The sequence below is a fragment of the Cryptotermes secundus genome, unplaced genomic scaffold (genome assembly GCF_002891405.2).
Source record: "Cryptotermes secundus unplaced genomic scaffold, Csec_1.0 scaffold1256, whole genome shotgun sequence".
Taxonomy (NCBI): domain Eukaryota; kingdom Metazoa; phylum Arthropoda; class Insecta; order Blattodea; family Kalotermitidae; genus Cryptotermes; species Cryptotermes secundus.
The window spans coordinates 8322-19580 of record NW_019726247.1 but is presented as its reverse complement, the minus strand read 5'-3'; the positions used below and the strand labels follow the sequence as shown (position 1 = coordinate 19580).

At 42.2% G+C, this 11259-nt stretch overlaps 1 protein-coding gene across 2 annotated transcripts in view; it reads right to left on the bottom strand.

Moving 5' to 3' along the window:
- Positions 1-323: 323 nt before the first annotated feature.
- Positions 324-11259, bottom strand: part of LOC111864135 — a 14053-nt gene continuing 3117 nt past the window's right edge. For both annotated transcript variants that reach the window (XM_023851178.2, XM_023851177.2), the window contains exons 2-3: positions 4122-4197; positions 324-1361 (exon numbers count right to left, since the gene is read on the bottom strand). In XM_023851178.2, the coding sequence (XP_023706946.1) occupies positions 443-1361; positions 4122-4180 (978 nt within the window). In that variant the 5' untranslated portion in view covers positions 4181-4197 and the 3' untranslated portion in view covers positions 324-442. The remainder of the gene's footprint in view (positions 1362-4121; positions 4198-11259) is intronic.

Genomic DNA, 11259 nt, shown 5'->3' with positions numbered 1-11259 from the left:
GGGTACATACATTTACTAGATCATACCCTTATTTATGAAGTTCCGTATTTATCATCATCATCATCATCATATCCCTTACAAATACGGAAGGGTGGAAGGGTAAATGTACTGGTAACTGACACTACTGTTTAGTGTTAATGGACATTTTGTACATTATTACCTTACTTTACTGTTATGCATTGTGTGTTCTTTCAAGCTTTTAAAATCTGTCTTGTACTGGTGGCTTCCTCAGCATCAATTACAGACTGAAATCAGTGGAAGATTTCAAGACAGCTATACTTATATTGTTTGTAAGGAAATTATACATAATAATAAAAAAACTGTTCACAAACTGCAATACAAAATTGTACTTCATTTTTGTTTACAAAGCACCAAATTAACATATGACAAATTCATCAACTATTAAACTTAATTCAGAAATCAGAAGTTATTAACCTCATATCTAAATGTACATCATCTCAGCCATGTGTGACATCTTTTTGGGGATATGAACAAAAACATCAAAATAACTGGCCAATTCATCAATTGTAACATCATCACATGAACTTGAAGCAGTCATCCTGGCTTGTTGTGAGCATGACTGGCCACCTGAGCTGTTACCATTGCTATGTGTCAGCCCAGTTGTTGCCAGCTTCTTCACCACACAGCCAATGCATGTGTTTTCTGAAGAAATTCTGGTCTCTGGTTTTGGTTCTCCCTTACATGTATTTGGTTCAGATCTACAATTTGCACGCATATGATGGAAACCAGTTGCACTGAAAGTCTGGTTTCTGTCTGTGGAAGGCTCTTTGGGTGACAGTAAAAGGAGAGATTTGAAATCCTGGTGTGAAATAATGCTGTGACCAAACAAGTCCTGGGATTTAGAACTCCCTGCGACATCACTTGACAGAACAGTGCCACCTCCTTGCATGACCTTCTTATCAGCAGATAGTTTTGACATAGGGAACATTCTAGCATCAGTTTTGCTAAGTGGTAATGTATTTTGGATTGCCTTTGCAAGTTTCAGCACTGGTTCTTTCAAAATTTTATTTTTCTTATCCTCCTTTCTCATGGAAGCACAAACAACACTCAACTTGCTCTTTCGTACAAGGTTCCTTTTGAAGGTAACTGTAGGATGAACATGAAGTATCGATTTACGGCCGGACCAGCCATCATAAGGATGATCATGGCATGGTGCAGGTGGACTGACTGAGTGCTGAATGTTACAATGACAGGAAGTATTTGCACATTCCTCTCCAGAAAAACTGAGTTTTCCAAGTGTTTCATCAATAGGTTTTAACTTCTTTGTCTTTCTGCAGGCACCACCACCATCCCGACTGAATGGGTTCACATACAGAAAGTTACTGCCACAAACTGTGTCCCTGCAATGAAATACCAAACCATTCATGTGGTAGTCATTTGTTCACAACTGTTGTGACATCTCTGACTTTCACTCTTATAGTGTTGAAGTATTATGCACCTTTTGGTATTATGCTAAATCTCACCTGATATAACTGTTCATTAACCTAATGTGCCAGGCCTGCACATACAAATATGAAAAAGTCCAGAAATATAACTTAAATCTATCAGCCACTTAATACAGCCTTCAACTTTTTACACTGTATTTCATGCACACTATATACAATGTTTCTCAGGCCTGAAAGAGAAAGAACAAATGTCTGGACCCTACGGAAAATGTTCAACAGAAACAGAAAATTGACTCATTCTGTTTTCATCTGCTAGAAGCATTACAAGTATCACTATGGGTTACTTCNCTGAAGATGGGGGCGATACGTTTCTCCGAAACGTCGGTTAACACCACATATACACGGTGCCAAATCCCAGAAGAATGCTTTCTTCATAGTCACCGCCGTGAAAGCCTCAAATCTTACATTATAAAATGGTTTACAATAATGAAACTATTAAATTTGCTATTCATTACTGCTACACAGAGGACTTATAACCCTGGCAAGTATCTCTGATACCGCTAGGGGTATCAGTACCACACTGATCAGGTTCTGCAACCAGTGTTGGGATAGCAATTCAGGACCTCCCAGATGAGTGTGCATACCGAAAAAAAGTCTTTCAAACAATGAATAACTCTAGAAAATGTGATTTTGGAGAGTACAATTCCTGAGAGAAATTATGGATGAGTGGCCAATACAAGGTAGTGGGAAGTCAGGAAAACAGAAAGGGCAGTAGAGGGTAAAGCAAAGTGGAAAAATACAGATGTATAGGAAGAAAAGGCCCAACTAAATAAAGAAATACATGGGGACGTTTAACAAGGGCTATGCTGTCACTAGGCCTAATGACAATGTTTGAAAACTAATCATGAGAACTGTCAAGGACACTTACTATGTTCCTTCAAACAATTTCTGTGGCCTGTACTCCACAAGCAACCTATACTGACTGTGCGACCGCTGCTTGCCGGCTGAGTTAGTGCCACCTCTTGTGGATAAAGGGTGTCAAATGGTCGGCGCAACAGATCCCCACGCCCGTTAATCTCAGTTTTCGAGACCACAGCCACAATTTCCTTGAAATTTCTCCTCAATTAACCTTACAAGGCTGAGTGGACCCCATTCCAGACCCACTACTTATCAGAAAATTTGGTAGCGCTGCAAATCGAACCCGGAACCTCTGGATCTGTAGCCAGGAACTCTGACCACTAGACCAGAGGCGGTCCTATGTTCCTTCTGAAGGTTACGGTTTCTACAACTTGTCTAAGTAGAGGCCATTCTTCCTTTTTGTGTTATTGGAATGTAGCTAGTCTTGTCTTCCTGATACAGTAGAACAAAGAACCCAAGGCATGAATCTCATGGATGGAGTACCTCTAAGGATCAAATGAGAATTCTGAGTGTTCTAACCTTTACTGGCTGGACAGTGATTTTTGGGGATGGGGCTCTGCAGTCAGGCTGGCAGAATGCTGGATCTTTTCAACACTAATACCATTACCACAAAGTTAATACAATTGCCAGACAGGGAGAAGCAGGAGAATTAAAATTCCATATTCCCTGATGATAAACTGTTACAACTGAATTAAAATATGTCCATTACTGCCCTAATGCTGGGAATAAAACCTTATTGCCAAATGTCAGAAGTTGATTCATCACACATTCTTGCAGTTCATCAAATTAATGCTCTTAAAATAGATGAAATGTAATGTACAGCATGAACAATTTACTGCTTCATGTGACTATGCAGAAAATTATTTAGTCTGCAAGATTTTCAGTGAAATAATATTCATCCATGTGCAATTCATTTCATTTCTCATGTACAAAACAATTTGATAATTGTCTCAGACTATCTGAAGCATAACACACGAGGTTTTCAATTTTAAGTCGGATAGTTGCATCTACTTCTGACATAATATTAATTAATATTAACTCCTATCCAGACTTAGGCCTTACAAGTGGTCTCTTCCATTCAGATTTCTCAACAAAATTCTGTATACACTTCTTGTGTCTCCCACGCACACTACATGTTACACCCATCTCATTGTTCTTGACTAATTATTTCCTAAAATGTACAAGTTGTGACATCACTCATTCTGCAATCTTCTCCAGTGTCTTGGTACTTTCTCCCGCTTAGGTCCAAATATTCTCCTCAGTACCCTGCTCCCAAACACCCTCAGTCATTGCATGTTCTTCCATTAATGCTGTGAGATGCAAAGTCTGACATCCATTCACATCACTGTTGCAGCACTTAAGTTGCAATCTGTTGGATACATGAACAACAGATTCGCACCTTTACAATTACCACGATGACATGATCCTCATACAACAGCACTGTGAAAACAGAGGCACCAAGTATCTCTCAAATGTTCCATCTATCAAGCTGCACAGAATCATATCCCAGAAGAACATAATCTTGACACTCACTGCCAAGAAAACTCAGATCTCAAATTTATCAAGGTTCAAAACAGAGACACTCCTGCAACAACTGCAATGTCTTTTTTTTATGAATGCAGGGGCGCAGGAGAGAGCAGCAGGGAGGAACAGAAGAAAGTACAAGATCTGACCTGTATGTAAAGAAGCCCTAATTTTAAGATTTATGTTTCAATTACCAGAATACAGAACAACAAAATCCCCAAAATTTAAGTTTTCACACAGGTACAACAAACTTCACTCTGGCTGTTTCATTACCTTTGTGAATCAATCTCTAATTTCTCAAGACTAGCTGGAAGGAAGTTATCTTCTGCCATCCTCAGCGATGTACTACCTGAAAAAAATCATTAATTTATTAATTACAGATACCTTGTTGGTTGAAATTATACACATCAGATTTAACAGCATAGTTAAATGCAGACAAAATGGACCACAAAGCCAAGAAAATAAAACACATCTCTCTTACAGTGGGCCGTTGCCTAGGAACACCTTAAGCAACAAACGCATTTCCCCGGAGATGAAAGACGACCAAAGGGTTCATTGTATGACAACGGCAAAGCCGAACTGTTGAGAACGGTGTTCTGTAAGCGGTCTGCATAAGGCCTACTTAAGGGGGCTGAATATACCAGACTATGACTTTTGACATATTATTAGCATTAGCAGTCTTCGAGATATAGTTAGTTGAGTTCCATCAATCGCCGAGAACAAATATAGATAAAGCGTGCATAAGACGACACGGATATTTGCGGTGCAAGGATTACGATATCGAAGAAGTAACATCCGCAGATGCATAATTGTAGTTGAGTGTGTAAAAGCGAGAGTCCAATAAATATTCAGCAAATACGAGACCTGCGTGACGTTATCTGCCGCGTTACATAGGCAACACGTGACACTGGTGTAAGAAGAACACACGATTAAGACAAACAAAAATGGACATACACCAGATGATGGAACTCCTGCTGAAGGAAATAAGAGCCAGCCAAGGAGCCGTGAAAGCCGATATGCGAACGCAAATACGAAGGCCATGCAAGAGGAAATGAGAGCCGGCCAAGAACAACTGCTGGCCAACCAAAGATGATGGCCTGGCTGGCAGAGGAGAAGGCGACCTCAGTGGACACGAAACCTGAGGCGGTAGAACGACAGGCCCCCGTAGAATACGCCGAAATAATGCCGGTCGGAGGACCGAAGAAACGGCGTAGGGACCGGAAGTCAGCTGCAGGAATGGTGAAGGAACGGACCCCGAATCAGGACGGGTACAAAAAAAAGTTGGCCATCGCTCGCCTGCAGGCGACATGGGAATACTGTGGATCCCAAAAGAAACTGGCCGTCGCCCGCAGAGGGACGACCCGCCGTGCCAGAGTGGCATGGCGCAAGAGGAACTTAGCCAGAAAATTTTGTACCAGGCCCAGTGTGGTACAAGAAATCCAGAGAGGACAGACGTTCGGGAGGAGACGTCAGCCGAAACTGGAATGCAGCAAGGGCATAAGAGGCCGATATGTAGAAGATCTTCTGTCGCCCTACGATAAAACAAGGACTGGACCTTGTGGAGGGGTCGACCCCGTCCGAAACGAAAAAAAAAAATGCATAGAGGAGGAACCGGTAATGTAGAAGTACCGGCCTCCCGGCATGAATGGAGAATGGACGATGAAAACATGGAGTGACTGGTAGTACAACTGGAGCAGCTGGCGCCATACCACGGAGCTTCTCGAGACGAGCACCCCTGAAGGAAGGGTCGGATGCGGTAGAATGAACACCACAAAGGACGCGCGAAGAACGGCAAGACCGAATGCAGACGTTGGTAGCAGAAATCCCCGGAAATGAAGGAAAAGCAAACACCGTTAGGCTGCTCGATATGAACAGCCTTAAGGTGGGAGCAATGTCACGTGCCGGGAAAACGCAGTAACAGTGCCTAGGAATATCTTAAGCAACAAACGCATTTCCCCGGAGATGAAAGGACAACAAACGCGTTAACGTGTTTCCCCGGAGATGAAAGACAACAGAGGGTTCGCTGTATGACAACGGCAAAACTGAACTGTTGAGAACGGTGTTCTGTAAGCAGCCCGCATAAGACCTACTTAAGGGGGTTGAGTATACCAAATTATTAGGAGGCAACGAAAAGGGAAGTCTCAAATCCGAGACAGTAAAATATGGTCTCGAGTCCCAAGGGACTCGGGCCCCGAGAAAGACTGCACTGGCAAGGGCCAGCAGCATATACAAAAGACAGACCCGTCCTCTCGTCTGAGATGGCGCCCTACAGAAACAAGACCGTAACTGTCAAACAGTAATAAATATCTGGTCATGAGCTCCAGATGGGGCTCGACACCAAGACTTACTGACTGACTGACCGTTAGTCGCAATGTGACTTTGACTTTGAGATTATTAGCATTAGTTGTCGTCGAGATATAGTTAGGTGAGTTCTGGCAATCGCCGAGAACAGATATAGATAAAAGTGTGCGGTGTGCAGTACAGCTGCGAAGACGACACCGGGATTAGCGGTGCAAGAATTGTGATATCGAAGAAGAAACGTCCGCATACGTTGTAAGTGATCATAATTGTATCCAGAGTCCAATAAATATTCGCCAGATCCGAGACCTGCGTGAAGTTATTTGTCGCGTTACATAGGCAACACGCGACAATACCTTAAATGCTAACAGTTTGTCAATCAATTAAGACCGACAGTTCAGTATCTCTCAATTTCAAATTTCATATTGCATACTGTAACGTGTTTTATCGACTTAAGACGCCGTTCGGATTGTTAATTGGTTTTATTAACAACCTACAAGTCGTAAATACAATTGATTATAACACTGTTGGGGGGTTTACACAATTTACAAACCGCACACACTAATCTCTTCATACTATCTTCAGTATAACACGCGTTTCAAGAGTTCGTTCTAAATTATGGTGTGTTGTAGTTGGTAACCAATTCTGACACCAGTGTAACGTGTTTGTCTACCGACACGACAAATAACTTCAAGCCGGTCTTGGATCTAGCGATTATTTATTGCACACTTTTATCCACACTTATTATTATTATTGCTAGTGGGGGTGGGACTAAGTCCCTTGTACTGCGGCCACTTCTGGCCTATTGTACCAACCCCAGATGATAGGTGAGGGTGATTGTGGAGCAACTGGTGGAATGAAGATTGACAGGGGAAACCGAAGTACTCAGAAAAAACCTGCCTCAGCGCCACTTTGTCCACCACAAATCCCACTTGACCAGACCCGGGATCGAACCCGGGCCGCCACGGTGGGAAGCCAGCGACTAACCGCTTGAGCTATGGCTCGGCCTTTTATCCACACTTACTTACTTACATAATTCACAATTTCATTGTCCCAATTACTTCTGCTCTAGCCACTTCCAACCTTCAACTGTCTTGACTCGATAAAACTCGGCAACTTTTAACTGCTAGACTTCAACTGAATACTCTAAACTCGTAACTCGTACTTCAACGGACACATACTCATACTGAATACTCAATACTGCCTCAACACTGACGAGTACTCTCGTTATGTAGCTTCCGCCCTGACCACAAAAACGTGATCTTGCTCTTTATATAGGCTCTGCACGAACCACATAGAGTACACTTTGCTGCTCGGGAACATACATCAGGTATTGTTGTCAGGTGTGACTACCTATGCATTGCCTAGCAACAGACGCCCTACTGTTGCGTTGCGTCACTGCCTAGCGGGGAATATCGTTGCTACGGATATTCCTACGCAACGGTCTCAAGAATTTCCATTGTTTCGTTGCTCGGCGATTAACGACATATAACAGGCCATAAAATTTAGTTTAAATCTACATTCATTGATGTAATTCTGCGCACAAAATGAATGCTGTGTATTTTCCCTTTTTTTGTCTATGTTTCTTATTCTGAAAGAATAAAACGAGGCGTATGATATCAGCTTGCTGTCAAAGAGTCAGAGATACTTTACGAATGGCGGTTTACCGCCAATCAGTTCGTCTTGACAAGCTCCTTGATACAACAAGTAATTTTCTTTCAACTGAACACTTGCAGTCATAGTCCTTATGTAACATCCTCTCTGATGAGAGGATGGGTGTGTTGTTTACAATTGCTGCTGGCCCTCGTCAACATGGTCATTCTCAGGTCCGAGCCCCAACAGCCTCATGACCACATTTCACTGCCTCGGATTCAAGGCTTCCCAAACCTGGAGGGTCAGGCCCCCATATCTATATCCCCCCCCCAGGAACACGGTGGCCCAGTTATAGCCTCCAGTACTGGGTTCCCTTTTTGTCACCTCCCCCAACTCGCAGGGCTATGGTGGAGATAGTCAACACCACATCCACTCTCCTTGCTGTGTTTCTCCCTCTTTATGTAACTTCAGGTGAAACCAAGAAGAAGACATTGCCTCCAGCTGCTCCTCTGTTGTCAGCCTACTTTACCCGTGTCTATCACTGCTGGCAATGAATAAACAAGAAAACAACAGAAGAATTGTTGGATGCATAGTTTTCTATGCAGTTCATGCCATATCAAAGAAAGTAGCTCACTAGTCCTTCCAAGATTTCCTTGCTTAGTTTTATAATTTGCATGCTAGATCTTGTCCTAACATCCACACCTCTGTCAATCAACCTTCCTCAACAGCTTAACAGACACAGCTTCAAACTTCAAACGAAACATTCAATGTATGGTATATCCATACTACCTACTGTTGTCATGGAATAAAATAAAGAAATGTTATTTTTTTATTTATTTATTTGTATTTATTAATTTTGGGGATTTTTACTAATACCTACTTCCACACTAGCACAATATGACAAGTCACAATTTAGAATAACTCTCGACGGGGTTTGGAATGGTGAATGGATTTACTGACCATTTATACACATCATTCGGAACTACTGTTAGTTCCTCAGAACTCTAGCCATGGTAGAGGGGTCATACCATCTCTCACAGAGCTGGGGGAGCAGTCTTATCAGCTTATGTCAGTGTGGGTACTACCAGTTTGGAATGTAGCATCTTGAAGTGTGGTCAGGTGTATAGTACGTTGTGTATCCACTCCTGGTCTCCGTAGGCAATGTTTTCCACTCGGGGAGTAGCTCTGAACATCACCAAAGCAAGTGTACAGCTTCGCATGCTCCACAACAGCATTTACCTTTCCACGCGGCTAAAGTTATGAGACACTAACTATACTAGCACTTACAGTGCTATCACTGATTTCCACACCTGACTGATCACTATATGCTAAGCCTTCTGTTTCCTTTCACTAGTCGTTGTTTGGTAACAGCTCTCAACAATGACAGCCACTTCACACCAACCTCCTACTTTTCTCTTCACAGGCTGACTTCCAACTGACAACTCACCGAGTCTGAGTCTTATGTTACGACCAATGGTCAGTCAGCCACTCTGTCTTGGAATAAAGCACCCATCTGGGGCTTACAACCAGATTTTTACTACTGTCAGGCAGTTGTGAGTTTGTTGATTTGGGACTCTCTCTCTGAGGAGAGGAAGGGTCTGTTGTTCATAATTTATGCTGGCCTTCACCAGTACAGTCATCTCACGTCCAAGTACCTTGGGACTCGTGACCACATTTTACTGTCCCAAATTCAAGACTTCCCTTCCCATTGCCTCCTACGCCTCGCAGGGTTATGGTGTAGGTACTCTGTCCCACTTCAACATGAGAGTGACAACTTGCTGGGTCAAAGTCAAAGTCAAATTTACTTTACGACTGGCAGTTTACTGCCAATTAGTTCGTACTGGTGCCAGGACCCTTGAGGCCCACAACCAGAGATCTTTTTAACTGAACGCTTGCCATAATAGTCCTTATGTAACATCCTCTCTGATGAGAAGATGGGTCTGTCTCTTATGAAAATGCTTGGCTTTTCATCAAGTGTATATTTTGCACATATAACATGTTACTGAAAATTCTTCCTTTTGCACTACACACAAGTCCTCTGTCAGTAAAGGCTTTACAAAGCAGATCATGCCTAACTTACATATCTTATGCTACAACAGCAACTTAGCCATCTGAAGGGTCGTAAGCTTGACCACTGCCAAGTTTAAGCCTCTTATATTTTCTATGTCTGGCTTCACCTTGTCCTACACTGTGAACATGTTCATTCTCATGATTTTGTGTGAGTTCTGCTTGTTGCCTACACAATTCCGTTATATAATCGTATACATACAGAAGGCTGAAAGATCTGTGCAATTTGCAGACCTGTGTGCGCCTTGGAAAATCAAATGGTGCAAAAAAAAAACTTGTTTTGTATGCCCTGAAATTTTAAGAAGTATGTGTCTGCCACTAATTTCCAAGTGGGACAAGTGTAAGTCATTACAATCAGTGCCTTATAGAGGGTCAGTTTAATGTTTGTGCTTAAATGCTCACTTTTGAATAAAGAGTAGATTCTAATAAATGTTCTGAAAGCCTTGGATTCAATCATTTCCATGTGAAGTCTCAATGCAATCCTCTTATCAAAGATTCACTCATGGAGCTGGGCTTTCCTTGAGAAGCTGCCAATTGTGCAGCTACTCAAGAACTTCCCAGCATTTTAGGGAACCCAAAGGTTTATTAGCGTGTTCACAAGAGCCTCCCACTGGTCCCTATCCTGAGCCAGATCAATCCAATCTATACTATCCCATCCTACCCAAGATCGATTTTAATACTGTTCACCCACCTATGCCTTGGTTTTCCCAGTGGTCTCATTCCATCTGGCTTTCCCACCAATATCCTATATGCATTTGTCTCCCCCATTCGTGCTACATGCCCCGCCCACCTCATCCTTGACTTGATCATTCTACTTATACTTGGAGAAGAGTAAGAGTTATGAAGCTCCTTATTATGCAGTTTCCTCCAACCTTCTATCACTTCATCTCTCTTCAGTCCAGATATTCTCAATGCCCTGTCCTCAAAAACCCTCAGTCTATGTTCCTCCCTTAATGTCAGAGAACAAGTTTCACACCCATACAGAACTACAGGCAAAATTATAGTTCTGTATATTCCAATTTTTATATTTTTGGACAGCAGGCAAGAAAAAAGGTTCTGGACTGAATGGTAGCAAGCATTACCTGAGTTCGATCTCCTCTTAATTTCCTCCTGAATCACGTTTTGATTTATCATCATCATTCCTGAATATCTGAACTGTGTCACATTTTCAAAACATCTGTTACCTATCTTTCTGTCCTGATTTTGTCCTGCACTTTGATGAGACAGCAACATACGAGAGTTGGAACTTTAACCTTTAAATGCCGGACTTCGATATAGTGGTAAGCTTGAGCTGGCCAGAGTTTATTTAAATGGCCGCTGCTGGTGCTCGTTTAAATGCCCGTTGCTACTCTGGGTTTAAATGTCCGTTCCTCTTAGGGCGCTTAAACAATTTTAAGCATTGTGTTTAAAAATGCTGTATCTAACTCATTTTTTTGTAATAAATGGATGGAAT